The sequence below is a fragment of the Erythrolamprus reginae genome, chromosome 1 (genome assembly GCF_031021105.1).
Source record: "Erythrolamprus reginae isolate rEryReg1 chromosome 1, rEryReg1.hap1, whole genome shotgun sequence".
Taxonomy (NCBI): Eukaryota; Metazoa; Chordata; class Lepidosauria; order Squamata; family Dipsadidae; genus Erythrolamprus; species Erythrolamprus reginae.
This window is the reverse complement of record NC_091950.1, coordinates 191,894,054-191,916,509: the sequence shown is the minus strand read 5'-3', so window position 1 is coordinate 191,916,509 and position 22,456 is coordinate 191,894,054. Positions and strand designations below refer to the sequence as shown.

General features: G+C 37.7%; 1 protein-coding gene across 3 annotated transcripts in view; it reads left to right on the top strand.

The window, feature by feature from the left end:
• OLA1 (Obg like ATPase 1) overlaps positions 1–22,456 on the top strand; it is a 119,042-nt gene that overhangs the window by 55,287 nt on the left and 41,299 nt on the right. For all 3 annotated transcript variants that reach the window (XM_070731776.1, XM_070731774.1, XM_070731775.1), the window contains exons 5-7: positions 825–1,000; positions 16,874–16,954; positions 17,194–17,291. In XM_070731776.1, coding sequence (XP_070587877.1) covers positions 825–1,000; positions 16,874–16,954; positions 17,194–17,291 — 355 coding nt within the window. The remainder of the gene's footprint in view (positions 1–824; positions 1,001–16,873; positions 16,955–17,193; positions 17,292–22,456) is intronic.

The following is a 22,456-nucleotide window of genomic DNA, read 5'->3' as shown; positions in this document are numbered from 1 at the left end:
CGTTCATGTAAGGCAACGCCTCATCCCAGTTGAATTATGTTGCCACATTATGTCTTTAGAAGGGCATAAAGTCAGTACACATGCTTCAGTAATATCTGGTTGTTTTACCCTTATGTTTCCTGTTGGCAATTTTAAATTATGGCTTCAGCTGCACTTTAAATATGTGATAATAGCATGTGTTTCTAATAAGGGCCAGCACCATTTTGTTGAGATAGTGTGAATGGTTGTCACTCATATATGACAAATGCACCTTCATCTGCTTCTTTGATGGCCCCCTAAAAACCATACCCTCAAATCAGACCGATGAAATTAGCTGCTGTGTAAATTGTGTGTCTGAGTGGTTCATTATCTAATCACCGTCAGAACCATAGTGATAAAGTAGTTGGAAGCAGAGAAGAGGTCTGCCAGATGATTTCAGACCCTTGCCCCCCTTTCTTTTCATAAATTCTGTTTCCCTTGGAAACCCATTACTATACTAGAGAACTTCACCATTCTTTGACAGAACTTCCTGACAGTTTCAATGTTTACTTTATTCTAAGCCACTGTGTTTATCAAACGATATATAAAGACAATTTTCCTCAACCAGCTCTAAGACCTTATGAGATTATATTGACTCTAAAAAGGACCCTGGAAAATTTAAAATATCTATTGTGTTATGCCCTCATAGCCATAACTACCAGGTTGTGCTGTGTCTCATTTTTACTCCTGTCCTGTGTTTGTTTTCTGCATCTGTGTGTCTACCATGTTTGTGACATATTAGGCACTTTGTGCATCGTTGTTAGCTAACAATATTGCCTAACTCAACCACTTTTGTTTCCACAAAGGGTCGTTTGATGACGATGATATCACGCATATTGAAGGAAGCGTGGAGCCAGTTCGTGACATTGAAATAATACATGAAGAACTTAGGCTAAAAGATGAGGAAATGATCATGCCCATTATAGACAAATTAGAAAAAGTGGCTGTACGAGGAGGTGACAAGAAATTAAAACCTGAATATGTAAGTAAGAATAATATTAATAATATTAATAATAATAATAATAATAGTAATAATGATAATAATAATAATAATTTATTAGATTTGCATTTGTAAGAAACATTCTAGGTACTTACTGTTTGATAAATATAACTACACAGTGGTGAAGATTTATTATTTGTAATTTAATAGAGAATGTGTAACTTCTGCATGTGTGTACATTCTTCTGTCAAACTAAATCAAATAGGAGAATCGCTGCAGAATAACAATGATTTTGACTCAACCGTGGGTCCATTGGATAAATCTGAAATATTCTTTGAGTTTAATTTATCTTCTTGTTGTTGATGTCAACACAAATTAATCCTTTGGTGGTCCAGGGTGGGTTGGGAGAAAAATGGCTTTTTATACTTCCTTGTCTATATAAAATAATGCTTTCAAAATCAGGTATGTAGCTTTTATATCTAATGGGGGATTAGAGACTGGGATCTTGCACCTGTTCTAGTCCAGTACATGAACCATTACACTATACCGGATTTTACCTCATTCTATATTGGGGAGAAAATAACAACTGTCCTCTTTACCACCCCATGTACATGGCCTGGAATTCCAGGCAGCATATTAATGTAAAACTAGTAAAAACTATACAAGATAAATTAAATTCAAAGAATATTTCAGATTTATCGATTGGACCCACGGTTGAGTCAAAATCATTGTTATTCTGCAGTGATTCTCCTATTTGGTTTAGTTTGAAAGATTTTAAGAAGAATGTTTATTCTTCTTATACTGTATTTTTCGGTGTATAAGACACACCCTTTTACCTCAAAAAGGTGTGTCAAAAACTATGTGCGTCTTATACATTGAATATTGCATATGGGGGAGTTGAGCAGCAGTCAGCAGCAGCAGCCTTCTCATAGTCCTGCGGTGGCAGCTTTTCACACTTGCTGCCACTGCGGCCACCAAAACATGAGAAAGCTGTGGAGGAAGACCAGTGGGCCTTGGCAAGCCGAAAAGCATCTTCGGCGAGCAGCAATCTCCCCGGCTGAGGCAGCTTCGCTCAGAGCGCCCTTCGCTGACCTCCGAAGGCGGGAGATTGGGGTGGGGGCTATGGAGCCAAGCCACCCGCCGGATGATCGAGGCCGCCCCGCGGGTGTCCTCTGCCGGCTGGATGCGCCGAGGGAATGCCCGCCATTTCTCCGCAGCTGTCACCACGTGCCCTGCCTCACCTGCCCGGCGGTGGGTATTCCTCGCAGGGTCCCTGCCAGCACTGCCCCCAGTTCAGATGCCCGCAGCTCCAAGTCTTGTGTAAAAACTGCCCAAAGAAAGTGGGGGTGGCAGGGAGGAAACACCTGGAGACACCGGAGGGAAGAATTGGCTTGTTGGTTCGATCAGTGAGCTATGCGCATTGACTCGGCTCTCCCCCTCATACCCACCCAACGCATGGTTCAGATTCACACACCCTTCTGTACTAGCTGGGCTTAGAGCTGGCATCGCTCTGCAACTGCATGACAACTCCAGGCTCCAAAGACATAGCAACCGGGAGTGGGAAGCCAAGCCCAGCTGAGGAAGATCTGGGGAAGGCTACGCGCCTTGAAGTCCACAAGTCTTGAAGCTGTCAAGTTTGAAGTTTGTAAAAAGTGTACATGGTTTTAAAAAGTATACATGGTTTTAAAAAGTATACATGGTTGTAAAAAGTATTCTGCTATACTGGTATTTTATTAAACAATATAATACTACACCACTTGGTTCAGAATACTTTTTTCCTTGTTTTCCTCCTCTAAAATCTAGGTGCATCTTATACACTGTACACCGGCATGTCTTATACACTAAAAAATACGGTATATATGACAAACTCCAAAGTTCTTAAAATATACAAATATTCAGATTCTCCAAAACTCACAATAGGCAAATAAATATTAGAGCAAAAATGAAGACTGAAAAGAAGGACCAGCTGATGTTGAACCATGTGAAATAAGCGTATGGCTCTACTTTTAACATGAAATAGAGGTGGCTTCACAGATTTCTTTGTTAATAGCAATAGCTTCCGGATTTATTTGCGGTAGGTTGCAACTAACTATCCCTGACAGCTAGAATAAAGAAACAAGCAAGATTTGATTGGGGGGGGGGGGGATTCAATCATCAGTCACGAAGACACAATTTATTCACTAAAATCCCAATTTACTCATTAGGTAGGAAGATTCTGTAATTATGAAATGCATTTTTCTTTGATACAACTTCAGTTCACTTGCTAATGTAAATTTCATTTATATGATATGTTTAGCATGATCATAGTATCAGGCAAGCAGATACATGTTTGTGAAATCCTTTGCCTTGAATCAAATCAAATCAGATTAGATTCTGTCCAATCTAACTAATTTTTGGAATTGTTTGGAGGATATTTATATATGACATTTTAAATTAGTGTTATTAATTTTACTTATTTCTGCTAGTTTTCAACAGTTACAGAATGATTATTTTTATGTAACTTTTATTTATAAACAATAGTTTAACAAAAAAAGGAATTTCCATCAATTCAGCACAAAATATATGATTAGCTGGATGATACTGTACATTTACATTTGATTTGGGTATTCCTTTTCATTTAGAGTTTAAAAAGAAAACAAGCTTTCCAAATTTATTTCACTTTTTAATGAATTTTTCAAACATAGAAAATACTATTTCTACATTAGCAGAAGAAAATACTGTTGTTAAATGTAGTGAAACAAGTAAATTGCTCTCCAAGCAAATGTTAACATTACACCAATGTACAACTTAAAAAAATTAATTGATGAAAATTTCCTGAATGAATATTTTAAAAAAAAATAATTTTTATTAATTTACAAAGAGTTATATACAAAGGGAGGAAGATACATCTTAATTGACAACATTATGATAACATGTACTTGCGAGTATAATATGATTGTTCTATTCATTTACACTTTGTCTAGTCAATATACATATCAAAATCATACCCTATTATGACTAAAGTACTATATTTCTATAGTTCGATTTCCTTTAAATCATCTGGGTCTTCCTCCCAACCCCTTCCCCCCACTGAACTATAATAGTTCTAAAAGGTTTAGATTGTTAATTGGGCGACATATAGTTGCCGCGGTTTTGTTGTTATTTTATTTTTATCCATGTATTTCTAAGTTATACTTGAGAAGAAATCATGCTGGATTGATCTGAGTATTCATAGTAATCTGATATAACCATTCAGAGTTTTATGTTTTTGTCATTATAACCATTTCTACCCTATCTATTAATGTATTTTGATCTACATTTTATATTGTTTCCTTGTTTTTCTTTCCTTTCTCCATTTGTTTTTTATTTTTTACCCAGTCATAAAATTTTTCCCAATTCTTGTAGAATCTCGAATCTTCTTTGTTTTTAAGTTTTTGGGTGAGCTTATCCATTTCTGCACAATCATAAATTTTTTTAATGATTTCTCTTTCATTTGGTGTATTGTCTCTTTTCCAATTTTGTGCTATTGTGATTCTTGTAGCTGTAATTATATGTTGTATTAGGTATGTGTCTTCTTTTTTATTTTTCGAATCCATTATGCTCAGGAGGAATATTTCTGGTGTAAGTTTTAGTGAGATTGCTGTGATTTGTTGTATCCATATTTGAATTTTTCTCCATAGTTTTTTTTATGGGAGGGCATGTCCACCATAGATGAAAGAAGGATCCGGTTTTACTATTGCATCTCCAACAGTTTGGTTTTAAGTTGGGGTAGATCTTAGCCAATCTCGTTGGGGGTAAGTGCCATCTATAAAACATTTTTTGTAGATTTTCTTTATACGGAACTGATTTAGTAATTTTCAGGTTCTTCCACATTTGTTTTTGTTTTATAACAATATGGAGAAAGATAATAAACCAGGGTTTCAGCTACATAGGGAGCTACATTTAAAGTTGCAGAATTTTTAGCAAACGTTTAAAGCAATGTGGGGAGGGGTCAAAAATTGAAATACAGAAAACCCCTAGATTTGGGATATCTCAATTCAGCAGACATTAGCTGTAATAGATAAAATATGATTTTGGACTTTGCCTCAACCAACAGATTTTGGCAAATCAATCCAAAAAAATCTCCATACTTGTTACATATCACCACTTCTCTCCCCCCCTTCTCCCCCTCCCTGCAGCATGAAGGCCTCTTCCACATGTTTCCAAGCAATACAGTCCTGAGCTTGGACTGACAATACTGGCTAATGTCATTGATCCATTTTGTTTTACATCTCTTTCGTGGATGCTTTTTATCAAGTGGGATCCATTCTATGACTGCTTTGGTCAACCTGCTGTCAGTTCTTCTTGCTATGTGACCAGCTCATTTCTATTTCAATTCTTTTAATGTCTTGACGCTATAGTTTTGTTTGTTTTCTAATCCATGTTCAGGTCCTTCTATTTTGTCTTGTAATGCTAAGCATGTATTTTTCCATGACTCTGTGCACCACTTGTAGCATTTGTATCGATTGTGAGGCTAGTATCCATGTTTCACTGGCATATGTTGGGGCAGGTAGCACACACTGATCAAAAATTTCTCAGGCATAGGGAGAGGTTGTTTTTGAAAACTATGCTTAGCTTGCTGAATGCCTACCAACCACAACACACCATTCAATTTCCTTTATTGTATCACCTTCCATTGAGATCTATTGGACAAGGTATATGTAGTGGTCTACATCTAGTTCTTCTCCAGTTATAAAAAAAATATTTCTTTGGTGAATTTTTCAGGTTTATTTTTAAGTCATATGGTTCTCCTACTTTGTACACCTCTTATATGCATCCTTGTAGCTCTTCTGGATCTTGTGAAAAGAGAACAACACCTGCAAATCTTAATTGATATAAATAGTGATTTTTATTCCACCTTTTGCCCAGTCTAGTTTGCAAAATACTTCTTCAAGGCAGGCTGAGAAAAGGATAGGTGATAATGTATTGCCTTGTGGTATACCTCGTTCTATGTTGATTTCCACTTTATCATTAAGGCAAATTGTTGCCATTGTTTTTTCATATATTGATTCTAGTAAATTTAGGTAAGCAGTGTTTATGTAAGCCTTGGTTTAGCAATGCCTTAATTATTGCTTGCTGGAATACAGAGTCAAATGCCTTTTGTAGCCAATGAAAGTCAGACACAGAGGCATGGTATACTCGTCATGGCTTTCCATGAGTTGTTGAACAACATGGATGTGATCCATTGTCCTTTTAACCATTTCTAAACCCTGCCTGCTCCTTTTGTTGTGCATCATTTAATGTTCTCAATACTATTTTTATTTATTAATTTTTTCATTGGATTTATATGCCACTCCTCTCCGAGGACTCATGGCGGCTTACAACACATAAAAGACAATAAAAAACTTCTGAAATCCTATTAAATTAAAAACTAATTGGTCTAAAACCCAAGTACATTTAAAAATTGGTCACTCCCATTTAAACAACAAGCATCCCTTTCATCCATCTGCCAGGGGACAAGCAGTTAATACCCAAGCCTGACAGTACAAATGAATCTTCAGACTCTTGCGGAAGGCGAGGATTATTGTGGATTGTTGATTATTAAAGAAGGCTTATTGGGCGATAGTTCTTTAAATAATCTTGGACTTCTTTGTTGTACATAAAAATCACTTAGCATTTTTCCATGCATTGGGTATTATTTTTTTCTTTGATGCATCTTGAGTATAGTTTTGCTAGTATCTTGTGTAAACTGACCACCAGCGTTCAGCATTTCAGTCATAACAGTAATTTCCTGAAGCTTTGCCATTTTTCATTGAATTTGTGGGACTTGATGCTTCCTCTACTTGGATATCTGGCATTTCTTCTTTTGTGGGTATTGTTACTTTTGAGTGATCTTGATCTTTGTGTAGCTCTGAATGGGATTTTCCAATTATTTCTAAACATTTCCTGTCTTCTACATACATAGCCATCTTCACATTTTAGTGTAAAAAATTATTTCTTGTACAAGTGTTCCCTCGATTTTTGCGGGGGATGCGTCCCAAGACCAACCGCGAAAGTCGAATTTCCGCGAAGTAGAGATGCGGAAGTAAATACACTATTTTTGGCCATGAACAGTATCCCAAGCCTTCCCTTAACACTTTAAACCCCTAAATTACAATTTCCCATTCCCTTAGCAATCATTTAGATTATTACTCACCGTGTTTATTTATTAAAGTTTATTTTAAAAAATGTTTTTTAAAGGCAGACGAAAGTTTGGCAATGACATATGATGTCATCAGGTGGGAAAAACCGTGGTATAGGGGGGGGGAAACGCGACATATTTTTTAATTAATATAGACATTCAGTGAAGTTTGAACCCGCGAAAATCGAGGGAACACTATATTTTGCTCTATTAATCCCTTTGTTTTCTTCAGTTTCCTTTTTCAAAAGCTTCATGTTAAACTGATGTGTTTCATCTTGGATATGTTTTCTTACAGTCTTCATAAGGTCTTTCCTACAGTCTACCTTTACTTTTAACTCGTATTTCCCATGTTAAAACAGTTGGTGATACTACAATTACAGAATATGTTTTTATCACTTGACATGATGTAGTCAAATTTGCTTGTGCATCCAGATGGACTTTTAAATAGAACATTATATTATCTTATACATTTTCCACAGGAGTAAAATCTCATTTACAATTTAGCAGACATTTGGATGCAATGTACATTAGTCCATTACATCAATGGTTTACTCTACTGGTAGTCCTTGACTTAACAATGATTCATTTAGCAACTATTCAAAGAAAATGTCACCGAAAATTTATGATCAGTCCTCATACCTACAGCTGTTGCAGCAGCCACATGGTAACATGATCAAAATTCAGGCACTTGCCAACCAGCATGTATTTACAATGGTTGCAGCATCCCAGGATCATGAGAACACTTTTTGTGACCTTTCCAGCTAGCATCAAGCAAATTAAGTCAGTGGGGGAAGCCAGATTTGCTTAACAACCATGGCAAAAAACCCAATAACTTATATCACAACTACCTTGCCTAGCAGTGGAAATTCTTGTCCCAACTGTAGTCGTAAGTCAAGGATTATCTGTATAGGTAATAATTTTTTTTTAGATTCAAGTAAATGTATCATTCTGACAATACTGTATAGCTCTAATTCCCAGGGTTTTAAGGATTAGTGAAAAACAGGTATGGATGTAACAACTTGATTGTACTCCCCCCTCCCCTTATGAAAATAAATACCATTTCCCTTAAAGGAAGAAATGACTTTTCTTTACATTTGAGAGCTATATAGTTTTTCCTTTGTGTGCAGGTATGTTATAGAATATCTTTATGTCTCTAAGCATGGGGAAATCTTACCTAGTTGCTCTGTTTTTCATAAGTGCCATTCACTTCTTCATAGGTACCCCAGTCAGTAATTGAGGTTATTTAGAATATTTAGAAGAAGAAACTCTTGTCAACTGTGTTTATTTTCCTGAAGGGTGTATGTGTGTTTCTTTAGTATTATTTAGATTTTAATGCAAGACTTAAATCAACTGTAATGAATAGAATATAGCCTGGACATTCTTCCTGAATTCTACTTTATTGGTTTTACTGATGCTTTGCATTTGTCTATCTTCATGGTATTGTTGTCCATCCTGGCATATTTTTTTTTAATAAAAGGCAGGAAGTAGACTGAATAGAGGATTATTGTACTGTTACGTATAATGTTCATGAAATTAATTTCTTGAAGGTGTAAGGATACAGTAAAGTGTATCCCTGGATTAAATATCTTTGAATCATTGCATAACAAATATGATTTTATATTGCCTTGCAAGCCAATGATTTTGTTGCTGTGTAACAGAAATCTATGCATTCCTGATCTCAGTGTGGCAGTAGATTAAAAAATATATTATTTTTTTTAGAACTGAACAAGATGTATATTCTTGTAATTTATAAACCCCATAACTTAAAAAAACCACCTTGTTAAATGATAACCACTCTGCATCTTCTGATCCATGTGCTTAAAAGTCCAGGGACCAGGACACTGGAAAAATGTAAATGACCACCTGTACATTACGTTTTTTGTGCTTGATTCATGCTCCATCTTGAAACCCTTTTATTAGAAAAAGGCATTTTAGAATCCTGTTTGCCATTATGGTCAATGTGATAAAGTGAGTTATCATTTGGCGGATCATGTTATGCATTTATAAATATGAATATTTCATCATTTTCTTTCTAGTAATTTTCTCCTGGAATACTGAGAGAGTTTTGTGTGTTAACGTTGATGAAACACACCTGCAAATCAAGAAGGAAATGGTGTTGCTCTTGATTTTTAGGTCCCCATAAAGGCTTTGATATGGTAAATGATGACACCTGAATGGCAGCATTCATACTTCCTATTTTGACTCTTTGGTGTTGCTAGCATGCCACAGAGATTTTGATAATAGTAAAACCACACCACACAAGAATATTTCTGTCTTAAAAGTATGTTGTCTCATGAAATAAATCAATTGTGCACTGGATGACTCTGTTATGGGCCAGATTGAGAAGCTGCAATATACACTCTGTGTATACACTCTGTGCACAATTATTAGGCAAGCTGTATTTTTGAGGATTACATTTATTATTGAACAACTACAGCGCTCTTGGTCAATCCAAAATGTTAATAAACCTCAAACCTGAATATTTCAAAAAGTAAAATTGAGGTTACGGTTTTCTTAGGAGAATATCTATGTGTGCACAATTATTGGGAAATTATTAGTGTGTAGAATTATTATGCAACTAAATGAAAAATGAAAATTTTGCCATCTCACTCATGTATTTTCCTCTGTTAAAGAGAGAATAATAAAGAAGCAACTCAAAATTTACCAATAAACAATTCTGACAGTTCAAAAAACAGTGACCAATATAGGCACTTTTCTTTTCAATAATAGTCATACACTGCCCATTCATGGAGTCTGTCAGTTACTTGATCTGTTGATGAGGAAGTTTGTTTGCAGCAACAACCATAGCCTCCCAGATACTATTCAAAGAAATGTCCTATTTTCCTTCACCGGTAAATCTCCTGTTTAAGAAGGGCCTACAAGTTCACCATAGGGTTTAGGTCAGGTGAGGAAGGGACCGATAAGGTCCCACAGAGTTGGCCTTCTCCGGGTCCCGTCGACTAAACAATGTTGTCTGGCGGGTCCCAGGGGAAGAGCCTCCTCTGTGACGGCCCCGACTCTCTGGAACCAGCTCCCCCCGGAGATTAGAACTGCCCTCACCCTCCTTGCCTTCCGTAAACTTCTTAAAACTCACCTCTGCCGTCAGGCATGGGGGAATTGAGGCATTCCCCCTCCCTCCCCCCAGGCCTATATAATTTATGTATGGTGTGTTTATGTGTATGTCTGGTTTAATAATGGGATTTTTTAATGTTTTTTAAATTTATTAGATTTGTTATGAATTGTCTTATTGTATGCTGTGAGCCGCCCTGAGTCTACGGAGAGGGGCGGCATACAAATCTAATAAATAAATATCATTATTTTTTCATGTGATGGAGTTTTGTCCTGCATACAAATCATTGTCTTCTTGAAAGATGCAGATTTTTCCCTGGATCACTGCTTGCCAAAAGTCTATCTTCATTCAGCCTGAAAAGATCTAACTATTTCATCTTCAATAATACGAGCCCATACTTGTGCCCCACCTCCACCTTGCTGGCATCTGAGTTGACCTCCACCTTGCTGGCATCTGTGCCCGTTACTGATCCAGCCACGGGTCTATCCATCTGGTCCGTCAAGGATCACTCTAATCTCATCAGTCTATAAACCTTTGCAAAATCTTCAGTCTTCAGATATTTCTTGGCCCAGTTTTGTCGTTTTAACTTACATGTTTTGTTCAGTAGTTGTAGGATTTCAACCTTCCTTACCTTGGCCATGTCTCTGAGCACTGAACACCTTGTACTTCTGGGCATTCCAGGTAGGTTGCAGTTCTGAAATAGGACAGCACTGGAGGATAATGGGTCCCTGGAAGCTTCATGTTTGATTCTTCTCAAATCTTTGGCAGTCTTCTTCTCTCAACACGTTTCTTCCTATCTTCTTGACTATTTGCAACAAAATGGTTGATGGTTCTGTGATCACGTCCCAATATCTTAGCAATTTCAAGAGTGCTGCATCCCTCTGTAAAAATGGACTTTTTACAATTTTTGACTTCAAAGTCAGTTAAATCTCTTTTTTTAGCCCATTTTGCCTAAGGAAAAGAAGCTGCCTAATACAGTAATTATGCTATCACCTGATATGCTAATGCCAACTAAGCATTCAAGTTTATACAGGTTAGAGGTGGAAGATATACATAGCAAATGAAGATATGGTGAAAATGCTCACTTGCCTAATATTTCTGCACACGGTGTATGTAAGCATCTGTTTATCTCTGAAAATAGAAGTGTTCAGTATTCCTTTCACCTCCCCACTCCCACTCTGAAGAAAGTAAGGGAGTGTGCTCTCAGATTATCATGCTTCGAAAATATTCACGAGCATGGCAAAATAATTGAATTTCATAAAATAAAAATACATTTAAAACACAACATCCATTTTTTCTTCCATTCACTCAAATGTTTCATTTGAATTACTTTTGAAAGGGAAATGAATCAGATGATTACATAGCAGGTGCAATTGATATCGCATACTTGTAGATTTAGTTTTCAAATGGATGTATTTTTAAGTAGGTTCATATGGATTTTTTTTAAGTGATGTAAAAATATTTGTAGAAACATGAAATACAAAACCAGTTCTTAAAATACAAGCATAAGCGTATAAATCTAATAATGTTTAATGTTTCTCTTCCCCAGCTTTACTGGATAAGATATTATATTATAGGTCTACATTCATGAACATGTTGCTTAAGTAGAAATAAGCTGCCTCCATAAGGAAAGGAGATAAATGAACTGATAAGAGGCTATTGTCCCATCACATGCTTATGTCAGTTCTCAGAATGTGTAAACAGAATTTTCAAAACGTTAAAAGTTTCATTGAAGAAATAGTTATCATCATGAGGAAAATTGGAGCCCTACGTTTTCATCACACTGAGAGTGTACATATGCTATAAAGACATAGGACTATAAGGAAGGCCTGGTTCACCCATATCTATCAAATTTCTTTCTTTCAGATTTGGATCACGTTCACGTAGTAATTTGTTGGGTGTAAATCTCTTCTTGAGGTTGGACTATGGTCAGTTGGGTTTGTTGTTGACGTACCTTCCTCCCAGTTGGGTTGCAATCACCCTGCACGTGCTGCTAGAGGTGATAGCCGGGGTGGCGGTGGAGTTTCCCAGGCTTATGGTGCTGGGGGACTTCAACTTGCCATTGCTCGGCAAATCCTCGGACATGGCTCAGGAGTTCATGGCTTCCATGACAACCATGAACCTTTCCCAAGTAATTCAGGGTCTGACTCATGGGGGACACACACACTTGACCTCGTATTCTTCTCAGGGCAGTGGAGACATGATCTGGACTTAAGGGGTATAGAAGCTTTCCCCTTGTCATGGTCAGATCATTTCCTGCTGAGACTGGACTTTAAGACACCACTCCCCCATCACAGGAAGGCGGAGCCGATTAAGTGGCTCCACCCCAGATGCCTAATGGACCCCATAGGGTCCCAGAGGGAGCTTGAGGAAATTCTTGACTCGCTTTTCCACAATCTGGCCGAGTTCCTGGTGGTTGTCTGGAACAGGACGTCATCAGGGGCACTGGACCGGATTGCGCCTTTGCGACCTCTCCGTGGTGGTGGATTCAGGAGATGAAGCACCAGAAGAGACGTCTAGAGTGACACTGGAGAACCAGTAACTCCGAATCTGACTGAACACTGTTAAGAGCCTTTAATAGGACTTACTTAGTGGCGAAATGGGTGGCAAAATGTTTGCATTGTTCCACTCTTATTGCGTCCGCTGATTTGCGCCCAGCCACCTTGTTCCCTTCTCAATGCAGACGGAACTGAGGAGCCCTTGCAGGATAGAGGTGAGGAATTTGTTCAGTTTCTGTTGGATAAAGTCACCCAGATTCAGATGGACCTGGACTCTGATTGAGTAATTTCGACCGAGGTGACGGGTAGGTCTTAGTCCTATTGTGTGGGATAAGTTTGAGCCTGCGACTCTTGGAGGATGTGGACAAGGCTATGGGAGCAATGAGTTCCTCCATGTGTTTATTGGATCCGTGACCCTCCTGGTTGGTTTTGGCCAGCAGGAAGGTGACACGAGGCTGGCTCCAAGTGTTGGTTAATACCTCCTTGAGGGAAGGGTCCTTCCCGCAACCACTAAAGAAAGCGGTTGTCAGGCCCCTCCTCAAGAAGCCTTCCCTGGATCCAGCTGAATTGAAGAACTTTCGTCCAGTCTCCAACTTGCCCTTTATGGGAAAGGTTGTAGAGAAAATTGTGGCACTCCAGCTCCTTCGGTCATTGGATGAAACGGATTATCTAGACCCTTTTCAATCGGGCTACAGTATAGAAACTGGTTTTGGTCACTCTGATACATGATCTCTGGTGAGCCCAAGATGGGGATCATTCCTTCATCTTAGTGCTACTTGACCTCTCATTAACTTTTCATACTATTGACCATGGTATCCTTCTGTGACAACTAAGGGAGTTGGGAGTGGGAGGCACTGTGTTATGGTGGTTCTCCTATCTCTCTTGTCAGTCACGGTCGGTGTTGGTAAGAGGACAGAGGCTGACTCCCAAAGCCCTCTTTTGCGGGGTGCCTCAGGATTCAGTCCTCTCTCCTCTCCTATTTAATACCTACATGAAACCACTGGGTGAGATCATCCAACGACATGGGGTGAGGTATCAGCAATATGCTGATGACACCCAGTTATATATCTCCACCCCATGTCAATTCAGTGAAGCAGTGGATATGATGTCCTGGTGCCTGCAGGCTCTCAGGGTCTGGATGGGAGCTAACAGACTCAGACTCAACCCTGACAAGAGGTATTGTAGGTATTGCCTCTGAAAGGCTATACTGACTGTCCATCCTTGGTTCTGGGGTGTGGAGAAGTAACCCCCCTCAGAAAGGGGTCCGCAATCCTAGGCTCATAGCTAAGATTAGACCAACATCTGACAGCTGTAGCTAGAGGGACCTTTGCACGGGTTCGCCTAGTACACCAATTGCGACCCTACTTGGATCAGGAGGCTCTTGTCCCAGTCACTCATGCCCTTGTCACCTCATGGCTAGATTATTGCAACATGCTCTACCTGGGGCTACCCCTGAAGAGTGTTCAGAGACTACAGTTTGTCCAGAATGCAGTCACGCAAGCGGTTGTGGGAGCACTTATGTACACCCACATTACACCAATCCTTTGCGGACTGCACTGGCTCCTGATTGGTCTCCAAACACAATTAAAGGTGTTGGTTATTACCTTCAAAGCCCTACATGGCATAGGGCCAGACTATCTTCAAGGCCGCCTTCTACCACATAGCTCCCAGTGACTGGTAAGGGCCCACAGAGTTGGTCTTCCAGGTCATGTCAGATAAATCATGTCGGCTGGCAGGTCCATAGGGCAGGATCTTCTCTGTGGCTGTTCCGACTCTCTGGAACCAGTTACCTCCTGAGATCCGGACTACCCTCACCCTGCCTGGGGCTGTTGATCTGATGATGATAACTGTCAAGATCTGGCCATATATGGTATGCATGGGTTTTATTGTTTTATTTTAACTGTTTAGAGAGTTTTATTATTTTGGATATTTATTTTTAGTTGTGAGCCATTCAGAGTCCCTATGGAGTAGGCGGCGTAGAAATTGAATAAATAATTGTTGATGATGATTCTGCTGTGGTTTGGAAATGAATTGCATAAATGGGTGAACATGAGGAAATTGACCTTTTTCATGCTTGAAACGTAAGGCTCAAATAGCATGAACAGTCATTGTAGGGTTGCATGTATCCACTCTTAAACATGATTCTATAATTTCGTACAGTGTCAGTTTAGAGACCATAAATTTATAAAGCATGTTTGCTCTTAAACAAATTTGGAAGGAAGGCTGTGTGTGTTACTCTCACAGACTTTTGTTTGTGCAGAAAAAAAATCCAAGTAAAAATTGTAGATACAAGAAAGATTCCTGTTTATTCTGTTGAGTTTAGAATCTCAGCTGTTATGCTTATGTGAGTGTCTGTTTTAAAGTTGAATCAAGTATAAAATTCCTCCAGTAGTTAAGTAGGGTTAACTGGAGGAATTATTGTAATAATGAAGACTAAGGCTAAAACAATACACATTTTAAACTTAAGTAAATTATTTTACTTAAATAAAACATCAATAAGCCCCAAAGATAACATAGTTCTGCTATTTTATTTTATTTTTACATGTGTAATCTTGTTGCATGTCTCCACATAAGCTGTTCTGGCCACTCATCATAGTAACCAGCTGGGCCATTTCACCTGCTGTAGCCATTAAAGAGGACTCTCTCCCTTTAGATTAATCCCCTCCGACATTAGTTTTTAGCTCTGACAACTGGAGCAGGCATTCAGAACTTGCAGGTGGCCAGTGTGACGCACATAATTGCCTACAATTTTAGGCAATGAATAAAAATGGTCTACATTACTTGTCAAAGGTTGTATATGCAGTGCCAAGTGAGATCTATGGGAAGCCTTTTAGGGTTTAAAGAACATTTAATAGCAAGGCTGCACAGTGCTTTTTTAATCATAATGCATTTGTAATATAGCACTTTGATCTTCTCCTTGTAGGAAATGGTGTTACATTAGCCACTTTAAAAACATTTATGAGTGAAAATCAGTTATAGGAGAGTAAAAGTGATTATTCTTAGGCAGAACATGTTATATTTCATTAAAAGTTTTCAGTTTGCCCCTTTCTTGTTAAAATCTGTGGGAAGTCCCGTTCCTGGAGAGGAACAAATCAGGAACTGAGATTTAGAAGAGCTTTTGCCTTGTTTTTCCACCTGAAGCAATTGCATGATTGGGGAGACTAGTATACTAAATACTAAGGTCATATATTTCTATGTAAGTGACCTATTTCTTGACGTGTGTGCCTTAAAATTTGGTAACTAGAAATTGGTGTTAAATTCTTTAATGGAATATCATATTCAAGTTAATTTTCTTGAAATGCTGCATTTGGCTGTAAATTACGTCTGATAAAAAAAAATACTGTGCTACTTCTCAGAGAGCTTAGTTTGACCTTTCAGACCTAAGAGGCTTTTATTAACACCTGCCTGTAAGGCAAACCTTGCCACACACAGCTTTTAGATGCAGAACCACAAAAACTGATGAGGAAAGGCTTGAAGGGTTCAGTTTGTGTCACTTGCTGTTTGCCGTTTCCATTTCACAGATGATTAATCTTTCTGTGAAGAAAGGCCAGAGAAACAAAGCACATTGGGCTCTTCCTGTAGTTACTCCTTCTGAATGCACACTAGCTTGCTAACTAAAAGGCCTTTAGATTTCCTGCAGGGAGAGATGCTCTAAAAGTGAATGCAGCTGGTTGGAGGTCACCGGTGCAAGGCTCTTGTCATTGTGTAATGAAAGTTTTGGCAGGATTTGCTTTTTGGAGGAGATGAGAAGGTGTGGGCAAAAAATTAATGCATAAGACGATGGCCTTTGGACATTTGAACAAATACCTTGATGGGTGGATCTTCACTAATCAGATCAATTTCTTTTGCTACCAGGGTTGGTTGGGGTTTTTTTTTTCTTTGTTTGGTCATTTTTGCATGTGTTTTGGTTGCTTCCATGAGATGCTTCATTATTTTGCCAATATGGAGTATTGAAAGGCATTTTAAGATTTACTTACAGAGTTTTTTTTGTTGTTTATTGCACAGAGGAAGGAAGATTGTATTTTTCTCATACATATCTACTCTACACTTAGTAATATTCTGGGCTCTGCCATTCAAATATAAATCACATTTCAGAAGATTTGTTATATTTTGCTTACTAAAATTCCTCTCTCGTGAGAAATAACAATCCTGCAAATAGCAGAATATAACATATTAAAATGTCTTTTGTTTCTTTTTAATTCCACCAGGACATAATGTGCAAAATCAAAAGCTGGGTAATAGATGAAAAAAAGCCAATCCGTTTCTATCATGATTGGAATGATAAAGAGGCAAGTTTATAACTATTACTTCATCAAGTCTCATATCGTCCCATTAAAATCCAAATAGAGAGAGGTATAATGTGCACCAGATTTGTATTTAAACTTTTTAATTTAATTCTAGCAAATTAATATCATCTTCGTCTACAAACCATAAGTATACTATTTTTTTCATTTGCACAAATAATTTATATTGGGGGGAACACTACAAAATTGCATATTTTACATAATTTTTGTTTGCTATCTTTTAGATTGAAGTGCTCAACAAATATTTGTTTTTAACTTCTAAACCAATGATGTACTTGATTAACCTCTCCGAAAAAGATTACATTAGAAAGAAAAACAAATGGTGAGTTTTCTGAAGTTTAATTATAATTTCCAAGAGGACTTTAAGTATTCGTTAATATAGATATTATTGTGTTCTATTCCTTAATGCTATTTTTTGGAAATATACTTAATGGAATACAGTAGAAATGAAAACTTTACTAAACTAAATCAATTTTCCTCTTAGTATTTTTTTTTGGGCCTGACTCTGTCTGTGTTATAGACCCATTAGTTGCTTTTCTTGCTTGTTAAGTACTGAAATACCTAATGTATTTTGTACAATTCAGGGCATACATTTTAGTAATACTGACAATGGCTGTCTATCAAGCAGTGTTTGGATCAAAATCCAATCCCAGAACATGATGATATATTAGAATTCTCATGTCCTAAAAAGTTTGAGTGAGACTTTGTGTGGACAATAGATGCTTGATTTGTTGTATTAAAATAAAGCATCAATCAAAGCACTGTTTTTAATTATTTTAACAAATGCAATTGTGTGCTAAGTTATAAGAAAAATTAAGCTATTGTTGTATTTGTTTTGTAAAAGTATCCAGAACAGTGTATCAAAATTCTTTTAAAACATACTTTCTTACTCTCCCTGTACTTCATTAAGTATTTAGATGCACATGGTTTCAATTTCCCATTAAACATTCTCATTTCCATATGGTATCAAAGAGCGAGAAGACTTTAAACTGAAAAATAAACATTCACAGGCTATAAGCCAAAACAATAATTAATGTCAGATGGTTAACTCCAATAAGTTATAAGATATATTCTGTGAAATTATTTTAGTTCAGAACTCTTCTGCTCCTAATGCACCTATATTCTTTTTTTTAAAAAAATGAACCTTTATAGCGAATAATTCAAGATGCAAACTTGGCAATTTTTTCTAATAATGGATTATTTAAAATTAAACCAATCTTCAGAAAACTCTGAAGATTTTGTTGCTGAGCTGCAAAATACTGTGCTCCAGGAGTCATTTTTCAGTTTCACACAAATATAAATTTAGGATTTTTGGAAAACTTTTTGGATGGCTGCAATGGATGAGCACTTCTGTATTTGGGGAATTTCCAGTAGATACTATTTCACAATAAAGACCAGTAGTTAGACATTAAGATTTTTTAATAGTTGAGATACACCAATCTGTAATTTCTCTGACATCGATCACACTAATATCTGTGTAAATATGAAACTGACTGTGGTGAAGATTGACTAGAAAATATACCGCCTAAATTGTTTTAAAAAATGTGTAAATATTGCATTTATATTATGAACTAATATTAGAAATAGTGTTGTGTCCATGTACCAGTGATGTTTATAGTGTTCTTTTAATCCAGATTTTGTGGATATTTGTGTAATTGTAGCTGAAAGATCAAAGGGGAGGATAGTTGAGTGATGTTGCAGAAGAGAATTTACCACATAACCATTTTCAGTACAGCTTCTGCCGCCTGCTGTTCCTATTTTCCCTCAAGCTAGCCATTGACAACCCCCTGTGCATCCCTGCTTGTAAAAAATGATTGAGGAAGTATTTGTCATGTATTTATGAGTGCGAAACATCGTGTGATATGGAATGCCATTGCCTGAAGACAGAATGATGGCCATTTTACCTTCATCCTGGCAGAGGAGTTGATCTTCAAACCCCCTTTATATGCAGTAGATTTTTTTCATTAAAATACATGTCTTACTTCAAAGTATGTTATGAGGTGTGTCATTTGTTAATATTTCTGAACCTACAAAGAAATGCAAATGATTAAGACTATATTTGTTAGTCTTACATTTTAATTAGTGACCTTTCCTTCTTGTTCTTAACCTCAGTTGGAAAAGTATTAGTGACTTGGCTAACAAAAACAAAAGATTCCTTGTGCTTGTGTTGAATTGAGAAGAGTTTAGAATGGAACAGTAAACATTTTCATAAGGTCTTTCAGAAGGATTTACTACAGGAATATCAAGAGGATACTTGAAGTGTACTTGGGCATAAGCAGAACTTCAAAAACTAGAACGTGCATTTGTAGTTTATCCTTTTTAAACAAAGAAAAATGTTAATTACTGATAGCATCACAGTAACATTTTAATGATATGCTATCTGTATTCAGTGCTAGGGGAGAAGTAAACAGGGAACAATAGTACTTTAGGGTAATTGAAGAGGTATACTGACCTTTGAAATATATAAAATCTGGAACGCCTAATTAATAAAATTAAAATAGTCATTCAGTTGATATATTATTAAGACTTTACTTCTGAAGAAAAGCTTCAGCTGTGTTGCTTGGGCTTACCTTGTGATCAAATGGCACTGATTAAGATAAATAGAATCAGATGCAGCATCTAAACCAAGTTAAAGCATTCTTGCATAAAGAATGCTGAAAAGAAATCCTTCATTAAGTACCTGGTTAGACATTAGTACTGCAGTTACTTTTAATCTGCTGTTAAAACTATTGCCCAGCAAACTATGCAAGATACTACAGAAGCTTCTTTTGGAATAATTATATAACAATCATATTTATGGGAAGAGCCTTCTCTGTGGTGGCCCCGACCCTCTGGAACCAGCTCCCCCCTGAGACTAGAACTGCCCCCACCCTCCTTGCCTTTCGTAAACTCCTTAAAACCCACCTCTGTCGTCAGGCATGGGGGAACTGAGATAACTTCCCCAGGCCTATATTGTTTATGTATGGTATGTTGTGTGCATGTTTTTTAAATTATGGGTTTTTAGTTTTAATTGTTAGATTTGTATTCTACATTGTTTTTTTATATTACTGTTGTGAGCCGCCCCGAGTCTACGGAGAGGGGCGGCATACTAATTAATTAAATAAATAAATAAATAAATAAATAAAAAACTGGATGCTGTTGTAATAGATTGAGATTTCCAATATAAAAGTGCATTTTCAAATGAATAGTTTGTTCAATATTCCAATTTAATATAAAGGAAGGGATGTATGGAAAGTATTATTCAAACTTAAGCAATTAATGTGTAATGATGAATATAAGAATCATATAAATATGAAATGGCTTCTACACACACACACACACACACACACACACACACAGAGTACATATGTAATTAGGCACTGGGCAAATAGATACTTCCATGGATGATGACCATAATATTTAAATAATAGCTTTTCCTATAATAAATTATTTATTTTAAGATCCATTTCCCCCCAATAAATCAGATAAATATTATTTATTCCCCAATATCAGATAAAAAGATATTTGAAGTGTATTTTTTTGGGGGGGGGGGATGAGTTGATTCTGTCAGTGGTCTGTATGCAAAATATGTAAAACTAATTTCAGAATTGTTTTGCTAACTGAGATGATCGAGAAGATGCAGACTTCCCTTTGCTTACTCTGGGGTGTGGGAGGGGAGACTCAAATCTTTCTGCAGCAATGGGATCAGGCAGCAGATGTGCCACATGGGGTGTCCTGAATATATATGAAAACATTCTTTCTCTGTTCAGGCATTAGCCTAAACTGTTATGGCTAAGCTCTATACAGCAATAGAACATGTACCCCTTCAGTCACAGATCTTGGCCGTGGGTTTCTTTTTTTTGCAAGCAAGTAGAATTCTATTCCTCATGATCCATGATCAAGTTCTGAAGATAAAATATTATTTTACAGAGGACATGGAGCAGAGGCAATGCACAGTATGTCACAGAAGTGAGTACACCCCATCACATTTTGTAAATATTTAAGTGTATCTTTTCATGTGACAATACTAATGAAATGACACTTGGCCACAATGTGAAGTAGTGAGTATACAGCTTGTATAATAGTGTAAATGTACTGTCCCTTCAAAATTACGCAACACACAGCCATTAATGTCTAAACTGCTGGCAACAAAAGTGAGTACACCCCAAGTGATAATATCCAAATGGGGCCCAAGTAGCTCTTACCTCCCCCACCTCCTGGTGTCATGTGATTTGTTAGTGGTACAAGGTCTCAGGCGTGAAGGAGGAGCAAATGTGTTAAATTTGGTATTATTGCTCTTACTCTCTCATACTGGTCACTGGAAGTTTAACGTGGCACCTCATGGCAATGAACTCTCTGAGGATCAGCCATCGTCTTTCCCCTGATATCAAGGTCAGTATGGCTACGTCCACCCTGGACAGGTGGATCAGGGAGATTGTGACTTACGGCGTCTCTTTGGGATTTCTCTCCCTCCCCCCAATGCCCAGTGTCCAGAGATCCTTCAAAGAAACAACTTATGGACTCTGCTATCCAAAACATGCTGGACATTTGAGCAATCCAACAGGTGCCACACCATCAAATTGGACAGGGTTTCCAATTATTTATAGTTCCCAAAACCTGGGGGGGGGGGGGGGTGAGGATGGAGGGGGATTCTAGATGTAAAGCATTTGAACTGTTATGTAAAATAACAGGGATTCAAAATGCATTCCCTCCAATACATCTTTGGGAGAGTGCGCAGGGGAGACTTTCTAGCCTCTATAGTCCTTACCGAAACCTATCTGCACATTCCAATCCATTCTCTCCATGAACATTATCTCCAGTTCTGCTATGCAGGTGAGCTCTCCCCTTCAGCTTGTCTGCTACACCACGCATCTTCATGAAAGTGCTGGCGGTGGTAGTGGTCCACCTCAGGTCCCTCCCTGTCACGTGACTATGATGTCATCAAGATGTCATCCAGTGTTATCTTGATGACATCATAATTCAGGCCTCTTCAAAACAACTCGCCTTGAGTCATATCCAGATAACTATGGAGACGTTGAGACACCATGGGTTTCAATTAATTAGCACAAGAGTCCACAGAGAGGGGCGGCATACAAACCCAATAAATGGATGGATGGATGGATGGATGGATGGATGCCAACTAGATCCCTCTACCACCCTCTTCCACCTGGGAGCTGTTGTTGACTCTGTTGAGGGTATGGTCTCCTTTACCCAGGATAGCATTAAGGAACTCTCCGACCTTGTTCAATACTACTACTACTACTACTACTACTACTACTACTACTACTACTACTACTACTACTATTATTATTATTATTATTATTATTATTATTATTATTATTATATTTGTATGCCCTCCTTCTCCAAAGACCCCACTAGCGTAGGGTCCCAATCTCCCTACTATCTTCCTTCTTAGGGAAGATGATCTTGGCAATTTCCATCATGCCCTGGGCACAACTTCACTAGGGGGATCGCCAGTGGCTCCTTTTATCCTTCCAGAAAGCTGGC